This window comes from Calypte anna, chromosome 5A, assembly GCF_003957555.1.
Source record: "Calypte anna isolate BGI_N300 chromosome 5A, bCalAnn1_v1.p, whole genome shotgun sequence".
Classification (NCBI taxonomy): Eukaryota; Metazoa; Chordata; class Aves; order Apodiformes; family Trochilidae; genus Calypte; species Calypte anna.
In genome coordinates, this window is record NC_044251.1 from 31,660,003 (window position 1) to 31,679,585 (window position 19,583).

General features: G+C 39.4%; 1 protein-coding gene across 1 annotated transcript in view; it reads right to left on the reverse strand.

Annotated features, from left to right (window-relative positions):
• The window catches only part of BEGAIN (brain enriched guanylate kinase associated), a 142,321-nt gene that overhangs the window by 42,635 nt on the left and 80,103 nt on the right, over window positions 1-19,583 (reverse strand). Inside the window, 2 exon segments of the mRNA XM_030452498.1 lie at window positions 4,416-4,482; window positions 10,513-10,674. Coding sequence (XP_030308358.1) covers window positions 4,416-4,482; window positions 10,513-10,674 — 229 coding nt within the window.

Sequence of the window (19,583 nt, forward strand, 5' to 3'; positions counted from 1 at the left end):
TACTCTCCATATTTACCTTTTCAGTCTGGACACTGAACAAGCGGCTTCCTTTCAAATAATAGTCCTCTGACACAAAGTCTCAGAGCAGCACTTTCTCAGCTTGTATTTAATTCACCTTTGGTTTTCCCCAGCTGGAGATGCTTAGGTATATATTGTGGTGCAGAAAATAGAAAAGGCCAAGATATTCAAGACCTGGATAAATAATGCTTAATAAGAGAGCAAAAAGTATTTGCTGTACATCTTAGTACCCTTTAGCTTACAGGCAGAGAAAGAAACAGAATAAAATTAGTGCAAGGCTCAGACAGGACAGTGTTTCAGATCTGATCATCCTTAACACAAATCCCTCTTTATTTCTACTTTATGTAGTAATTTCTTCTAACTTTATGTCTGAGTCACACTCCCCAGCCTGCCTTAATGTAAGTGAAAAATCAGAAATTAATGTGAGGTAGTGGTTTTTCTGTTGACAGATGATAAAATGCACTGTGTGCAGAGGGATGATGCTGGCTTTGCAGAGAGGAGAATCAAAGCCCCAGTGGCTGGAGCTGTGTCAAGCAGCAGGGCAGGGGTGGGGGAGCTGGTGTCCAGCCTCTTAGGAACCACACAGCCCAGGAGTTCAGTCATGTCCCTCATGTCAAACAGCATTCAGTATTGCCTATGCTGCCAAAAGCAGCTGAACCAGCACTGAGAGTACTAGCAGCAAGCAAACCCAATAGAACTGAGGAACAGTATTATGAAGAACCAGAGATTTTGGTTTGGCAGCAGTCTTTATACATATGGGTCTGCAGGTTAAGAACTATATGCATTGATTTATCTGCTCATTTTCCTGGTCATCTGAGGGCTCTGCTCCTTATCCCAGGCTTTGTCCACCTCCAATGCTTCCTGTGTCTGTATTAGATGTAGATAGCATGTGTTTTAGACTGAGCAGGTGTTTATGTTCTGGCCTCCTGAAAGACTTTGCATGAGAAGTGAGCTCATACAATCTAGCAGTCTGTCAGTCAAACTACTTTCTAGATACAAAATATGTATTGTAGGGTGTTTTTGAAGAATATGGCCTCATGAGCTCTTTCCAGCTGGATTTATGAGATCAGTTTTTTCAAGACCATTCAAAATGCAGATGGAGAAGGAGAAATGGGTGTGATTTTCATAAGTGGTTAGGTTTGTTAAGCAGCTATGATTAGGTACCTAAGAGTTATTCCCAAATGTAGATACCACTAAAATCTGGTTTATGTCTTTAAAGGTAAAGTTACAGATTTAATTACAAATGAAAGCTCTAAAACTTTAGAAGATTTTTAAAAATATATTGCTTGATTCCAGTGAGGACTACATATGGGATTCAGTTAAAATGAGATAATAAAAATGATTTCTTAACATGGGGTTGTGATGACTTGCATAATCTACTTTTAACCGCTGCATGCAAGCAGCAAGACCATGGCAGAGTTTCCCTGGGAAACTCAAACCAGTGGCAGGGAAAGCCAGGACCACTGTTGATCCATGAAGCTTGACAATCTAAAAAGTTCTTTAACTGAAAAGTCCAGTGATGGCATAGTTGTGCAAAATTTAAGCACTCTGCTTAGTCTTTTTCCACATCTTAATGGAAGAAAAGAATTGTAAAGCTTAATTATTTAAGAAAATAGCCTGTATATTCCCCTGCTTAACCAGTGCTTAGAAGACCAAACAAATCTCCTCCACTTAAAAACTCTAACTGTGGTAAGGAGCTTTATGAGTAGTGACAGCAGAAATTTAATTCTTTGTTACATCTGCCTCTACTGTGTCATGTGTTTAGTCTTGCCTAGTTTAATACAGCAAACTCTCCAATGACTTCAGGATTGCACTTTTTAGCTCTTAACCAACACAGACACTCTGTTTTATATTTTATATTTTTATTTTGAGTTCTTATGTGACAGAGGTTTTAACTGGATACCATGTCCTGTGATCAGAAGGGAGCTTTCAAATATTTTTAAATATTTTATAGATAAGCACTAAAAAAGAAGCAGAGCCTAGAAGAGAAATAACTGCTACTTCAGCTTCTTTTCTGTGACTGCTGATGAATTAATGATTATTTTTTACATCCCTTATACCAACAGAAGGTATGAAACTTTTCAGCATTAAAGATACCCAAAAACACTAGCAAAGGGATGTCGAGGTGGAGTCTGAGATTAATGGTGATGAGCTGAAGCCATTCACTGTGAGAGGAGCAGTTGTGGGACAGCTGTGGGACAGACAGGGAGAAAATGGTCTCCAGGGAGCATTCTGGGTCACCTGCAGGAAGATGGAGTGAGGGACCACTGCCCCAGGGGGATTCTTTTGCCTACTTGTTGAAATTGGGCACGTTGAATGGTCAAACCTTGTGTAAGAAACTCAGTGTATATATGTGTGTCTGTAGGGGGACAGGGAAGGGGAGAAGGGGAGAGACTAAGCACATTCTTTATAGATTTGCATTTGTATAAAGGTACCAAAACCAAAGACTTCTGATTTTGCAATGACAAGCTGACTAAATTAGTAAAAAACAAACAAACAAACAAAATAAACACAGCTGCTCCTCCTAAGCAGGAAAGGGAGAGAAAGGTATCCAAGAGCCCAGTTCACCTTAAGATGTTGATTAACCATACCAGCTGCTATTTAATTGGACTTCCTCTGAAGGACTGTGGGTTTTTGGAGTGCCCTGAAAATCAAATGGTTTAACTTATCTATATCAAGTATGGTACTATTTTGCCCATCCTTTTTGGTTTTAATTGGGTTTCCATTCAACACTGGTTTTATTTTGTTTTGTATCTTCAGTTTCAGTGTTTCAGAAGGCAAGGAAGATTGGAGGTAAGTGGTGTAGAGCCTGGCTGATCTTCAAACCTTTAATGCTACCTTCAATGACTGTCATATTAGTGGGATAAAGAAAGGAATAGTGTTCTGGGAACCAGAACCTTCTTCTGTGCTGTGCCCTGAAATGATAGCTCAGGGCTTTAGGTAGATGCTTAAACATCAGTTTAGAAATTCTATTCTTTGATCTGAAATAATTGATAAAAAGCATGGATTTTCTGGATTTTCCTTCTTTCTATGTTTCTAATCTTTTTATTTTATTTATGAATCAGAATGCCTCCATTTTATTCATCTTTTGTAGTCTATATGAAATAAACAAGGTCACAGATGAAGCTAAAATCCAGAAGTGATTTGGATAAAAGGAAAAAAAATGTAACAAATGAGAAGTGGAGAAGAACAAAATAATGAGATCAAATGTGATTTATGCTTGTAGAATGTTTATATATATTTTTATGAACAAACATTATCTATAACCCAGTTGTGACTCTGCTTTCTTGTTAGCCAGTTACAAAAGCATCAGTATTTTATTCATCATCAGACACTTAAGCAGACTCCTGAGATAAGAACCACGACATTTTCAAAAATTTGTTTCCCATTTCTTAGTAAAGGCTGATGTCTTCCCAGTACGTTGCTATGGTCCCTATTTACTAACAAAGCACAATAATCTGTTCCTCTCATTCCAAGCTGCCCACCCATGCAAATGTTAGATATGAGACTTGTGTAACATGCAGGCTTGCTCTAGCATCCTTACAGCTCTATAGCAGGACTCTGGCCAGACCAGTAAAGTGTGTGTGCACTGCAGGGAGCTGGGTAGGATGAAAAGTGGGGAATTACTGACCCTACTGAGTTAGCAGACAAGGGAACAGCTCAGGCTGTGCTCATGACCTGCAGATCTTTGGAGGTTCATTTCTTCTCTTTCAGTATCACCCTCACATTTCTCTGTAAATTTTCTCCTAACACTGAATACGATGTCCTGCCAACATTAGCAATGAGCCAGGGCACTTAAGGCATTGCCATTTTTTTTTAGCATCAAAGTATTTTGAATGAATGAATGGTGCTATGCCTTGTAATATTAGTCCTAGATGTGGAGCCCTTAAAATGTGCAGGAATTTTTCTCACTCAGCTATTAGCTGGCCTGTGACACTGACACTGCAGCTACAGACACATGTAGATTGGCAGTTAATACACTGGGACTGATAGGACAGCATAAATGACCTAGTAAAAGCTGAGTGAAAGTATCGAAGAAGCATGAGAAAACCCTAGATTACTTTATTTAAATTTGCTACTTAATGAAAACATAAATACTTAACCCCCAGGAAGTTATTAACCAAATTAACCAGAAATATTTTAAAGGTGCAGTTTACACGGACAAATAATCGGCCAGTGCCATCTCCATTTAACTTGATGGAGCTAAGCTTGAGCTCTAGATCATGTTATTGATGTTACTGATGAAGTCATATCTTTTTAAAAAGTATTGTGTTTGGAACATAAAGGTTTGGGGTTTTTTGCTGTTACAACTACATATACGTTTGTCCCGTGATTTATGAACCGTAAACAACCCCACAGTTAATATTTAAAAACAAAATACACTTATGGTAACTTACCATTCTGTAAAGTTTATCCTCCAGATCCTGATTAATTCTTTGTAAGGCTAGGTAATTGTTTTGTATCCTAAAACAAAGATGATATCATGTAATGGAATGCATTTGTTTTAGTGTTCTTTTTTACCTGTAATTTTCACATCAGTACAAAACCTTGCTTGCCCTACTTGAAATCTCTTAACACTCCTGTTCCCAGTCTGTGGTTGCCTTTGAGATGTAATTACCACTTTCTTCCTAAGCAAAACACCTTTGTCATATTTGCTTATTATGTTCAGAGGCAAATTCCACCAGGAAGTGAAAATAATGTTTGCCATTCTGCATTTGTGTGCAGACAAGCATCTCAGCATGGCAACTTGTACAGAGAGACTGTAGCTTTGTATCAGGCTTGGGATAATATGTCAGAGAAGAAGCTTGAGGTGTAGGCAGCAGAAATTTAATGACTGTAGCAAAAACAGCACCTGGGCATCACAACTTGAATTAGAAGAGAATATTCCTTCTGTTGACAGAAGTTCAAGAAATTGCCTGTTCTCAAGAGCTAAACACCCCCTCTTTCTTCAGGAAATACCATTAGATAGCTTAGCCAAGAAAAGGTGGGTATTTATTTTTATCAACATTAAGGGATTTAATGGCCTCACACTTCCCTGATTATTCCAGAGCAATACACCAAAGAAAAGTTTCAATCTTTTCGGTGGCTTAGATGGTATCCTTGGTATTGTAATGAACAAGCTGTGCAACCGTTGGGAAAAAACTTTGCTATTTTGGCAGAAACTGTGCAAGTATTTTCAGGGGTGAGTTGATTTTAGGTAATGTGAGTTGCTGTAAGAGTGAACTCAGATGTAATACACATTCATTCAGCAAAAAGCCTCTTCCTCTGAGGAGCCTGACATAGTTTCCATGATGATCAGGAAGGAACTGAGGGTTAAGGAAGTCTCTTCGCCTTATTGTATGATAAGGAGCGTCTGCTGAAATCAGAACTAAGGCCTGCATAGGATCTCTGCAGGGGTCCAGGCCATCCCTCCCTGGCAGTGAGTGTCTCTCCTTGCTTCTGTTGCCATGGAGATTTTCTTTCCAGTTAAATGATCAAAATTCTCTGTTCAGGTGCAGAACAGCAGCTTACAATCCCCCTTGTAAGGCATGCAGACCTCCCTCTGGGGCTACCAGTAATACTGTGACATCTGTCACAGAGACCTCGGAAGAGAGGTCCGTCCCCAGGACTGCCACTCTGTGGATGTAAATAATGACATCCTCACCAGTGAAACTCCCTGAGGTAAAAAGGGTCAGCCCAGACTTAAGGAAACTGTAACAAATGTGCATTGCAAGCCTGGGGGAAGTTTCAGCTTCATGTGCATTTTATATAGTTGATGAACAGAGATTAGCACTCTGTAAGGAGAATCTATGGTAAAGGTTTTCCTAAGGTGGTGACCCAAATGGGCTGAAAATCTGTGACACTCCTGCTAATGTATGGCTTGGTCATTGCTCACCAGTTTTCACAGTGCCATTGTGTAAATGTCCAGGGGGATTACCGAACTGGGAAAAGTTTACGGATCTCTGCATTATCCATGTTCCCTTTTAGATGCAGTGTTTACTACTTAGCCTCTGTATAGGTATTTGTTTGTGCAGCTCTTGGTATACTTGGGATTTTCGTGGATATTTAGACAAAGTCAACACAACAGAGAAAAATCTTAGGGTATCCTGTACCCAGCTTCTCATGGCAAAGGTAAACATTCTAGTGGAAGCAAAGAGACTTAAACTGGCTTTGCCTGCTAACAGTGACTCAGCACTAACATAATCATGTTTTGCTGATAAAGCTGCATGCTATGGTGCAGGGAACAAGGACTTAGAAAAATAAGATAGGGTCTGTTGGCTGAAACTAGAGGTGTCTGAGTATCTTGTCTGTCATGGTCTAATTTTTCTCTAGTAAGGCAAAATAGAACAGGTTAAACATGCTTTGCACCTAGGCAGGTTGTGGATCAACTCAGAGATGTCATAAAACTGATGTAAAATTTTAGCACCTGCAACCCATTCAGGACTTTTCTAGCTAAGGCCTATCTGTATCCCGGTCTATTCTGCAGCACAGAGCTATATGGAGAGCTCAAGGGGGACATTAAATGTTCCTGTTTCATATATTTAGGACCATAAATTACCATCAGTAGTTGTTACTTGGGTATCTGGCTTATCATGGTGGCAATGCATCACTGGCTTTGATCCTTGGCTTCTGTTTTTCTCTTGATGTGGATGACTGCAAGATTGGTTACAATTAATATAATTGTTCTTGGCTGCCAAAACTTACATGCCAGAGACAGTAGAGGGGTTTGCATGAGATTATGGAAATCTGCTTCTCTCCTTGTCATTTCTCTTGCCATTCAAATTTTCCTCTGTTTTATGTTTAGGTGAAAGCAGCCCACAAACCGTAGTTCTCTAACAAACATTGACCTTTTCCCCATAAAATGAAATCCAATCTAAACAGGGAATCCACGGTTTCCTGACAGTTTCCACAGTCAGTAGGAAGATGAGCTTCAAAAATTGTTTCTACAGAGAACATTATGCAGTTAGTCAAAATAAGTACAACACATGCATGAGTATACACACATGTACATCTACACATAAAACCCAAATGGGAAATCCACTGTGCCAAAGAAGTGTCAGCAAATGCAGATGTCAAGGAGAGAAATGAACTCAGAATTATAAGGAAGAAATGGATTTAAAGGGATAAAAGAGGAAGGGGTAATCAAATCAATCTTTGGGCAACATTGTAAAGTAAAGAAGGATTAGGGAAAATTATTTCAATTTGAAAATGATCAGATGAGGAAATGGTAATTTAACCACGTTTGCAGAAAAAATATGCCAAGGTAGCCAGAGTCTTGTGAAATGTGAAACATTTTAATGTTGTAAATGTGGTCTCTTGACAAATAAAGTGAAGAATAGGTCAGCTTCTCTACCCTGAGAAACTTCTTTAAGCATAAACGCCTGTGAATCTATAGCTTCTTATAATTCTTTATAGCTCTTTCTATTGTTCTATATTACTAAGTGATACCCAGGTGCCTCCAGGTGCATAGATACGCATGCATTAAATACATGTTCATAGTCTCAGGTAAATTAGGGCTTGATGAAAAGGATTCTGACCAAATCAAACATTATGTATCTATGCTCTAACCCAGCAGACAGCACACTCCTTTCCAAGACAGCACATCACTATTGAAGAGGAAAAGCCTCTCTTCTCTGCTTCTACTCAGACTCAAGCCCTTTTAAGGCTATGAAATATATCTGAGTAAAATAAAGGCTTCAGCTGAATATCTACCAAGAAAAGAATTTTATACAGAGTGCAGTTTTATTTTGAAGCATGACTATTAAAATAGTAGCCTCTTGTTCCGAAAACCTTCTCCATCCCTGTTATCACATGCAAGTTTCATCTTCCTTATGAAAGCAAGAGAATTTTCCCCTCATCTATTTCAGCTATTCAGCTACAGGATTCCAATTCAGAAGATCTCTTCTGTCCATTAAATATCTTGAATTTTGTTGAAAAAGTTATTTCTGGGGACTAATCTCACTGCTAAATATATGCTTGTACAGGTTTATTTCTTGTTTTAAAATAATGTTACTCTGTTAAGAACTAGGATAGTAACTCACAAAGTTGTCACCCAGGGTAGGGTCTAAAGCAGAAAATCCAGTATGACCTATTAGAGATCAGTTTTCATTCTAAGATTGGTATTTGCTTTTTTTTTTTTTTTTTTTTTTTTCCAATTTTAACTTAAAAACTCCCATGGTGCTCATGTCAGGTTACTGTGAAGTATATGGAATCCCCAATCTCTCTTCAGTCACTTTTCAAAGCCAAACCTATGATTTACAGTTGGTATTTTCTAACCTACTCAGCACTGCTCTGATCTTGCTCCAACTGTGCTTAAAGAAAAAGATCACCTCTCATTTTTTTGTTAGAGAGGTTGAAAACTTCACAATCTAGCTACATAAATGACCTCCCTGTTTAGGTAAGAAATGGGAGGTGTAGCAGCAACATAGGTAATTCTGGATACATTAAGACAGTAAAGGCTTTCAGAAAGGAGTAGAAAAGAATGGTCATTTGGTCTCTTGGAATAATTTGGCACTAAGAGCAATCAAAGTTTAATAACAGAAATGTTCTCTAGTATGCAAGTGGGATCTTGTTACAGGGGGCTTATTTATTAGGGAAGCTGAAGTTCTCTCTCTCTTCAGCGAATAAAGCAAGTGACACACTATTGAAATGAATTCTAGTTCCTTGTTTTTCTCACACTGATTTTCCTCTGTGAAATTTTGCTGACACTCTTTTGGATGACAGTTTTGTCTCAGACATTACTCTTCTCCAGGCTGAGAAATCTAGTTGCTCAATTTGCAGTATCCCTTGCTATTTTCAATAGAAACCTTTTTAAAGCTCATCTTGTAAAATATTTTGGCCTTTCACTATGATGTGTCTGCAGGGGAGTAACCCCTGCATAATCTCTAACATAAGCTTTCTTCATGATATGGTACAATGTTCCATTAGTCACTTTTACTAATCTGATGTTTGGTACCAGTCTTACACCTGTCATGAGCCAAAATCACTCTTTCTGGCACAAGTTTTGAAGGATACTTAACTCATTAGGGCTCGATGAAGTTGATAAAAGGTTTCCTACTAAGAATCACAGAATGTTAGGGCTTGAAAGGGACCTTGAAAGATCACGAAGTCCATCCCCTCAGCCAGGGTAGGATCACATTTTTTTTAACAGAACTGGGGTGGTCACCCCCTCTGTAAATATGATGCTGGGTTTATGGCAGCTGTGCCTGAAATAACATTCCAGGAGAAAAGAGTTCCAGTGTTCCCTGTCCTTAAAGCTGAAATTTATTGGAACAAAACTGCATCAAGCAGAAAGTCATCTTCAATAGCTCTGCTCAAAGTGAAGTTAAAGGAAATACACTGTTGGAAAGAAAACAATTTGGAGAATCTTCAGACTCTTTTTGATAGATGTGTGTAGATTTCCAGCTATTTTGGCCTTTTATGAAGAAGCTTCCCCAGTGAGGGAAGCATTTAGTTTATAAGACCACAGTAGGATGTTTCCTAATTTGAGGTCGTACAGCTTCTTTCTGTTTAAAATGACTATAAAATAGTTTGGTTGGCTCATTTTATTGGTGGTCCCTGCCTTTGTTTGTTTGGGGTTTTTTGTTTTTTGTTTTTTTGTTTTTTACCTTCTGCAAAGATTAAAATCTATTTCTTTGGATATAGCCCTGGAATGATTCATTGTGAATATAATATTGACTTATCCAATGAATTAAATCAAACAGTTCAATTATCTACTTCACTTTATGTAGGTCCTTGCAATAAATGCAAATACATTACTACATAAAGGGATAATTGGGGGTTCAGAAGTTTCAAAAACAAATGAAAAAATGGATATTGAGAGTCACTTGTAAATTTACAAGTAGATTACAGGCCATTTTAATAAGTTCCAGGAATGTCAAGTGCACATACTTCTTATTGTAATTTGTCATTAACTTTCATTTGCAATATCACTGTACCACTTCGTCAACAATTTTGAACAATAGGTTTTCAGTATCATTCCATTCTCTCTGAGACTTAAAAGCAAATTATTTGCTATGGCGAAGTATGAAATGTCATAATAGTATTTTAATTGAACATAGGCACAATTTTGAATGATAGAGGGCCAGATTGTCTTCTCTTCAACCAGTGGAATAGAGAGTAATAGAAAATACATGGCCAAATACATGAAAAATATCTATCTGTGTATATACAGTGTAAGCATGTATATGCAGTATAATTATAACCTTAATATGTGTAACACATGGCATTAACCTACATGTATGTTTACACATATCTGATGTCATAGCTGTATCCACACATTTATATTTCTTTTCATGTTTACTTTCAATACTGACAGATCTTATATATCACATATCAATATCTTTGTTGTCTGCAATTTATATTCAGGTAAGTGAAAACACAATTTGTAACCAAAAAATAATAAATTATGTATGCTTGAGACTGAATGCTTGAATTTTTACTCCCATACTTCTTTAAGATGACCATTTGTAAATTCCTAATACCTCTGTTTATTTCAAAAAGTTAGTTACTAACCTTCTCAGCTTTTCAGTTACTTTTTCAAGTTCCTCCTGAGCACGTCTCAATTCTATTTCAAGATACTGACGTGTAGAATCAAATTCCGTTTCAAGCATTTCCAGCTTATGGGTAGTGTACGACAGACGCTTTCGTAATTCCCCCTTCTGTTCTTGTAAAGTACTAGAAAAACAAAAACCACAGGTGTAGAATTTAGCTGCTCCTGAAAAGCTTTTCATGATGCACTTTTTGACCAATCCCTACAGTATAGGTTGGCATAAAGCCAGAGAAGTGTGCTTAATAACTCATTTACTGCACTTTGAAAATCATCTGATTTAGACAGTTGACTGTCTTCCCATCTGTCTTTTCTAGCATATTCATTCCTAATATCTCATTAACCATAGTGGAATATTTTGTGAAAGGAACCTCATTATAATTGAAAGTACAGTTCAGAGTTTGGTTTCACACAAGACCTCTTCTTCGGTTATCTTAAAATACCGTGACTGAAGTAGCAGATATCACCAGAGCAGCAACACTAACTAAACTGCAAAAATATTTCTTTACCAATAATCCAAGTCATTATGCATTTTTCTGGACAAAGATAATTTTGGTTTATTTGATTAAATTTCCACCCCATAGCCTGGCTGTCGAGCTGCTAGAGATGTTCTCATTCAGGATTTCATCCAGAAATGGTAATCCAGAGAATGGTAATCAATTAATATTACAGTAATTTTCAAGTTATTGCTCTTTCCAATTTTCCCACTTATTTTGGAGCAAAGACTTCCCAGACTCAGGTGTGATCCCCAAATTTTTAAGGTGTTTTCACTAATAAAGAGCTGTGCTTGTAAGCTACCTTCTGTTATGCTCCTTGACAAAACAAAGCACTAAGCACAGAATTTGGAGAAAGGAGGTTTTTGACTTTGTTGTTTTTTCTTTATTTTAGAGATAAAATAAGATAGCATAAAGCCAGGAGATATAAGCAAAGCTTTTATCATGAAGATAAAAATGCCATCTGCACCCAAATAGTTCATTTGAATAAGCAGCAATGGACCTGCAGATCTTTCCCCTGCTTTATTGAAGCTTCACTGTGACTTCAAGTGAGCCAGTCTGCCCTTTCCTCAGTTCTTACTTGTACCATGAAGATCTTTTATCTTTGTCTGTTTAGTTTGTAAGTTTCTCCATCTTCTATCATGTTTACCAATTGCACAGCAGGCAGGGTTCCAATCACAGCTGGTATCTCTGGAGGTGACTGACTTGCTTCAGATACTGCAACCTCAGTATTCAGCTGATCTCTTGACTTCAGGTAGGAGCTCTGAGGCACAGCAGAACTGGAGTCTGCCATCACATAGAGACAAAATTTCTACCACGTGATGCACTGTGATTTTCCTTGATTATTGTTAATAATATGGTAAAAATAATTCTTCAGACAATAATGGCAAATCTTGATTCCCTTTGATGTCAAGTGTGTACTGCCATCAGCTTCAGTTAAGTAATGTTTTGGGTCTTTAATTAGACAAGAGAGTTGGTAACAACATGACATTCTTCAAGAAACACTTATCTGAGCTTGCTTCGTGTGCCTGCCTTCTCTACTAGAAGCTGCACCTGAAGCTCCAGTGAGTTAGTACAAAAGATTTACAATTATGGCTTACTTGATCCTGCAGCTTAGATCTAGAAAACAGTCTGATGTTTTGCCAACACAGTGCTCTATTTCAATTACACATATTGCATGGTTAGAGTTATACTTAAATGACCAATTGGAGTTATTATGTCTTAATATGAAATATTCTAATTCAGATGTTTAACACTGCTCCAGTTAATGCAGTTATTTAGTTTTCATATTTCATTTGGTGAATAAGATTATCTATGGAAATGAGAATCTGGACCTATGCTGCTCATTTCTGTATGTCCTCATTTATGATATTATCACATAATACTGGGCTTCACTTGCTCTGCTTCTGGCTGTTGCTACTCCTCTGCTCATCTTGAGAAAGAAAAGTGCTCAGCTTTCCTCCTTGTAGCCTGACAACCTGGAGTTTCTTCTGTGATGTGGGAGTAATAATGTCAAAACTGTTTAGAGTAAAAAGAGATTTGATCTCAAAGTCTTCTGCTGCTCTAAAAAACCTAACCACTACATTTGTACAAAAAGTAGACATCAGATCCTCCACTACAGTTTCAGATAAAAATGCTCAAAATGCTCTGTGCTGGGCACATGCAGTTAGTGCATGTTAAGCTAGATCAGGAAAGTTACAACAGCTGCTGCTGTGGGAAGTTTTGGGCACAGGCAGAGTTTGACATCTGGGGGAAGAGAGTCTGTAGGGGTACAGATAATAGGGTATATGATGAGAATGTCAGGGTTATGTAAGTCAACCATAAGTGTTAGACTGCTTAACAAAAGGGAAAAAGAGGAAATCTAATGGCTTCCAATAACTTTGTCTTCTACTTCCTTACGTAGGACCTTCTTGCCTGGGGTCTCAGTTGTATGAAGATTAGGCAGGAACAAAACGCCTTACTCCTCAAATGAAGTTGCTTCTGCATATAATTGCTTGTACCTGTCTGGGGGGAAATCTGGGGTCCAAAATTTGAGTCCTGGGTAAATCTCAGTCCTCAGGTGGAAGGCAGAGCTGGTGTGAGCTGTGAAAATGTACTTCAGGATTCAGGTCTGGAAGGCTTAGCAGGTTTTAGCAAGCTGGAGGGCCTAAGTTCAGAAAAATTTTGAAGGATAAACTTGAATTCAGGCTCAAACTTTCTTTCCCTTGGAGTTCACTTGGAAATGTTTGCATTCTTGAATTCTTTGCTTTCAAAATGGGTTTATTTATTTCATTAAAATCAAACCTATCCTAATGAGCTTTTCTAAAACTGCCCACGTATGTGCACTTTCACTTAACATTTGGGATAGTAAAGCATAGCACTAATTTTGTAAAAAATAAAAAAAATTGAAAAGGATGTTTAAGGAGTAAGTTTGGCAACTTCAAAGATCAAAGCTATTCTTGCTCAACAAACCATAATTCTGAATAAACCCATCTAATCTCCACTCAAGCTGAAATATCCTGAATCCCTCCCAAACCTAGCAGAACTGCTGCTCAGTGTGTGCTTTGTTTCTTTAGATACTAGCACAAGCATCTGGCTGTTTCTAAAAGGGCTTACTATTTTCAGACAGGAACAATAACACCTGGTTTATGATGGGATTATTTAAGGTGTAGTAGTAGCTATATAACAGTGAATAAGCATTAAAATACAAGTTATTAGACAACTTAATAAAAATTTTAGGAAAAAACCCGCATGTTCTGACAAGAATACACTGAATGGTGGAAAGCAGATAGCCAGCTTCAAGCAATAATAAAATGAAACTTATGCTTATGATGGGAACAAATTGGAAATATTCCTGAAACTGGGACTGAAAACATTGCATGGGTGCTAACAGAGAGTAATGCTGAGAGCATATTTCCCAGGATTCCCAGGGTGGCTTGAAATCCTGCATGACTTGAGCCTTATCTAGATAGATTACTGTTTAAGGCAAAGCCTGTTGTTTTCTCTTGCTTACAGGTATATATGAATGAACACCAAAAAGGGAACACAAGGTAATTGAAACTGTAGAAAGAAGAACACATAATGTGTCAAACTTATTATCACTAATAGCAGGGTCAGATGCTCAAATTTTGATTTATACAAACCAAAAGTATCTCACAAGCTTTTTATTTTTTTGCATTTCTTTTGAAACAGGCCTTCCTTCTCTAAAAACTTTTGTTGTACTGTTAGCTTCCAGTGGTATCATATAATGCCATGCATTAAGTCTCTTTCCTTGTGGTGTTGTGTACTTTCTGTTTCTATAAGCCTGGGCTTTTCATGAAAAGCGCTTAATTTTTTTATGTGCTCCTGTAAATTTGATAGTGGCAATTTGGATAGGGTTGGAAAGAGGGAAAAAATAATGAGTCAGAATATGGTGACATGAAGTCCAACATTTACCATTTCCCCTTTTCTCCAAAACAACCAGCCACACAAACTAACTGTGTTTTGTTTCTGTTGTCACATAGGAGTTAATAACACAAGTTCACAATATTTTTAGTGCTGCCAAACCAGTATTTTTCCTTTAATAATTTATCTTCTATAGCTGGTCAACCCTCACGGTTCAAGATTATTACAAAATGGAATCCAAAATCCTGTAGAGCAGGACCTTTTGGATAAGACATTCTCTCTTCTAATGATCTCCAATGTCCTGCTCCTGTGACAACCAGTGGTTGCAAGTTATTATCAATTTTTCTTCATTAAATTTATTTCTCTAAAAACAAGGTCAGTAAGTGCAATATTAAATATTTAGACTGCCGAAAGAAAACCTCTCAAGGGAAGCTAGTTTAAAGGTTATTAACAATAGGTCTTCAGACTTCCCATAGTATTGTATTCACCGATTAGCTCTGTTTATACTCATTGGAAAGGTAAAATCAATATAAAAATATATATTGGCACAGAAATTTGTGCTCAAAAATGTGGTAACACTGCCAATAATTGCCAGCTTTGATTTCTGGAGTTGCTCCTTGCTGAGGAATTTGAAAGGTTCTTTCCCCAGGCAGTGCTAAGCCTGACTGTTGAATCCCACTGCTGGACCTGATGCTCCACAACAATTTGAAGTCATTCAGGGGAGAGGTTAACAAGTGGGAGTTAGCACTACTCAGGCTCTACATTTAGTGGACAGAGATCTATTTCACAAGAGAAAGATGAGAAGGCTGTGCAGGCAAGTTCAAGTATCACCAAATATTCCTGGTAAAACTTTTCACATCCCAGCTTGCGCAAGAATTGAAGGAAAGAGATGTTCATATTCCTGGTGTTGCCTGTCCTTTCCCATAGAGCTTTGTCCACAGAGTGTGGTGAGTGGTCAAAATGGCTAATTTTTTGTTCCAGATGTCCCCACTATCCTGTATGTTAATCTGAGCATCCATGCCACTGCACAGCCTCAGCCCCAGGGAAGGATTCACAGGTTGATAAGCAGGATGGTGACAGGCAACTTGTGCTTATCTCAGCCTGCAGCCATCACTCAGGATTCTTCTGCAGTGCTGGCTGGAGAAGCTCCAGGTGAACACACTTCCACCGGGGCATTATGAGTCAAGCTAAAATGCCACATGGTGATAGCTCTATTCTGAAGAAGCTGTGCCAGAAAATAACAAGGTTGTGACTGTACCTGTCTGAACTTCTGCCAGCTAATCTGCCTGCAGATAGCCTGATGACAGAATAGGGCTGGTGTGCAAACTGGAGTTGTTCAGCTGCCTGCAGGCTGGAGGATTTCTAGACCCCCTGACATCCCACAAAGAAGGTGCTCCCTGAGCTGGTACTCCCTGAGTGTGGAGTGAATTGGAAAAACCCACATCTCTGCCCAGCTGGACAAAGGTCTTTGGCAGCACTTTCAGCCTGCCAGTTTTGCTTTTGGGTGGTTCTGCAATGTTGTTTGAAACCAGAACAAACTAATTTTTTTAACTATTGCAATTCTCTCTGGATGGACAGATCACATTCCTTCACACAGCTCTAGGAGTGAGTAAATCAAAATATGATTAATGGTGTTAGGGGAAAAATCAGTGGTGAAGGGAATGCAAAATGAGGGCAAGACAGATGCTCATGTCAAATATGCTGAAGAAATATATCAAGGGTTCTCATATCTAGATGGTGAAATGGAAGTTTTAATGCAGCTGTGAAATCCTCAGTCAAAATCATTGTATTTTGTGAGTAAATGTCCTGCCATGGGAGAAGGTACTAACCTAGTCTGAAGTCTGGGGCTCTGACTGTTGTACCTGGCTTTGCCAAATATGTCTGGTGTTGTATGGGTCAAATGAGTTAAGTCAAGGCTGGCCTGACCAATACCAATTATCGACGACCTAGACGAAGGGATTGAGTCCATCATCAGCAAATTCGCAGATGACACCAAGCTGGGAGGAAGTGTGGACCAACTCCAAGGCAGGAGGGCTCTGCAGAGGGACCTGGACAGACTAGAGAGCTGGGCCAATTCCAACGGGATGAGGTTCAACAAGGCCAAGTGCCGGGTCCTGCACTTTGGCCACAACAACCCCATGCAGCGCTACAGGCTGGGCACAGAGTGGCTGGAGAGCAGCCAGGCAGAAAGGGACCTGGGAGTCTGCATCGACAAGAAACTGAACATGAGCCAGCAGTGTGCCCAGGTGGCCAAGAAGGCCAATGGCATCCTGGCCTGTATCAAAAACAGCGTCACCAGCAGGTCCAGGGAGGTGATTCTGCCCCTGTACTCAGCGCTGGTTAGGCCACACCTCGAGTACTGTGTCCAGGTCTGGGCCCCTCAGTTTAAGAAGGATCTAGAGGTCCTGGAACAGGTCCAAAGGAGGGCAACCAGGCTGGTGAAGGGACTCGAGCACAGGCCCTATGAGGAGAGGCTGAGAGAGCTGGGGCTGTTCAGCCTGAAGAAGAGGAGGCTCAGGGGAGACCTCATTGCTGTCTACAACTACCTGAAAGGAGGCTGTAGCGAGGTGGGAACTGGACTCTTTTCACAGACAACCTTCAACAAGACAAGAGGACACAGTCTTAAGTTGTGCCAGGGGAGGTTTAGGTTAGATATTAGAAAGAATTTCTTCACGGAGAGGGTGATTAGGCTATGGAATGGACTGCCCGGAGAGGTGGTAGATTCTCCGTCCCTGGAGACATTTAAAAAAAGACTGGATGTGGCACTCAGTGCCATGGTCTAGCAACTGCTCCGGTGGGTCAAGGGTTGGACTAGATGATCTCTGAGGTCCCTTCCAACCCGGCTAATTCTATGATTCTATGATTCTATGATACTGCTGGTCAGGTCTGGCTCCTGTTCTTATGTTGGTCTTGATGAGCTGGCACATCTCTGCTCAGGATGAGATTAATGTGACCTATTTTAGAAGCCTTCTTTTAAATGAGGTGACGCAAATCTGGAAGTACCCATTTCCATTGATTACAAAGGGAATACAGTCGAGTAGCTCAGCTGAAGACAACCACATCTCATCAGAAAACTCCCCCTCTTCCTGACTCACTACTGTGTGTTTGCCATGAGGTAATGGTATTTCCTTTCCTGTTTGCTAGGACTGTGTGGAGGCCTGCAAAAAAAAAAAACCCACTAAATGCTTTTAAACTGTTTATCAGATCTGTTACATCTCTGTGATGTGTCACATTCTAAAAATGGGCTTCATAGGATCAGAAATTCGGGAGCACTGATGGAAATTTAAAAAATATATCCGGAAAAGAATTTCAAAGTGCACCTTTTCTTCTTCCACACAGTGGGTTTTTATCTTGGGAAAAGTCTAAAACAGCCTCACACAGGTGCTTGCCTTGGAGGAGTCAAAGATCAGGAGAGACTCTGTGTGAAGGGCCAAGGGACTGACTGTAAGTCCAGCCATGCTGTGCCTACTTAGACCACTAGTGACAGACAGGAGCAGTGATGTGGTGAGTAGTAACAGAGTCTGGGGGCAGGTTTGCACGATCTCTTTTCTGGAAGACCTTCCCCAACAGTGTAAGAATGCTGTGGACCTCTGCAAAGATATGGCCTCTTTCCCTTGAGGAGAGAAAACAGCCACATCCCTGGATTTATGTCTGACCTTTGATTGGAGTTCATCATCACAGAGACAGGGGCAATCAGCCAGGTGAAAGAAAGGCCCTGAGGGATGTCATCCTGACATACAGCTCACAACCCAGGGAGCAGCAAGCTGGCCACATTTAGCTCTGTGGGCATTCACATATAGCAGAGATGCCAACAGGTCCTCAGTGCCACTACTTTGCTACTCAATGAATCTGGACCACTTAACCTTGAGCCTACCAGGGAACATGGGCTTCAGCAGCTCCTGCTGCTCCATGACTGGATTTCCCAGCTCCTTTTACTCCAGCACAGGTCTGCTCCTACTCATGGGACTTGGTTCTGGCTCTGGCCAAGCTCTGCCTGCTGCCCCAGGTGGACACACTTTAAGAAAGGAACCTAGATGTCATCACAGGAGGAACAGCTTTGACATGATGATAGTTGTGTCATTGAGTCTGACCCCACAACAATGTTTTTTAGATTTTTAGTTGTTGGGAAATGAAGTCTAAGCATTTTACAAGTGTTTTCTAAATTAATGAAAGGTCTTTAATGAAGCAGTAATTGGATTTCTATGTTAATCAAGCTTTGATTATGTGTTACATGCTCAGGGTCACCATTTCAAAAGGGTAATGCCAAAACTATCTTCCAAAAGACTGCAGCTTTTGTGGTTAACCTTGTGCTTGTTCCATCTGATTAGGAGGGGGATGGGATCAAATTACAATGTCTACATTGAGATTCTGAGGACCTGACTGCAGACCTGAAATTAGTTTTTCTGGGGAAATAGATTACATTGCCACAGCTCAGACTCTTAGACCACAAATCCCCATGATCTCCTGCTCTTTATTCAGCTGCTTCATTTGTACTCAGATAAATGCCTTGACAAATGTTTATCCAAATTCTACAATAGGCTTTTTCCTATAAATTCAAGCTCACACACACCTTGTTTAGCTCATCTACTTTTTTGCAAATTTATACCAAGGTCTGTCAGGTGTTTTTTTCCCTAGAGCACATCCACCAAATTTCTCCAACACTTTCAAAGAAGTTTTCTAAATATTTGAAACTTTGAAGTATGAACAGTTTTCTTGTCAAATTGCAAAACTGCAAATCTGCCCTTCCTGGAGGTATATATATACACATATGAACACATGTATATAGATAGGTTGCTATCAAAAGTTTTGTTGGATTTTTTTGGGAAGTTTTAAGAAGTTATAATTTCCAGGAGTAATTTTCAAAATAAACAGCTGGAAGCTGGGTTTGGATTATGAGAGGGAAGGCCTGTACATGTGTTTCAGAACAAATGTGTGGGTGATCCATATCTGGAGCTCAGATAATTTCCAGGTGACTGATGGACTCATAAAACAAGTAACAGAGTCCTTTTTTTTAGATTTCAGATATTCTGTCAGAATTTAAACCAGAGAAGAGGTATGTTTTACCAGAAACATTAAAGTCATTTGGAAAGGAAGTGGGGGAAAAAAATTAAAGATGTTTATCAGTTGAAGTCCAAAGTGCTGTGGAACAAATCCTTAGTGTGAGAGCCTATTTACAGCAC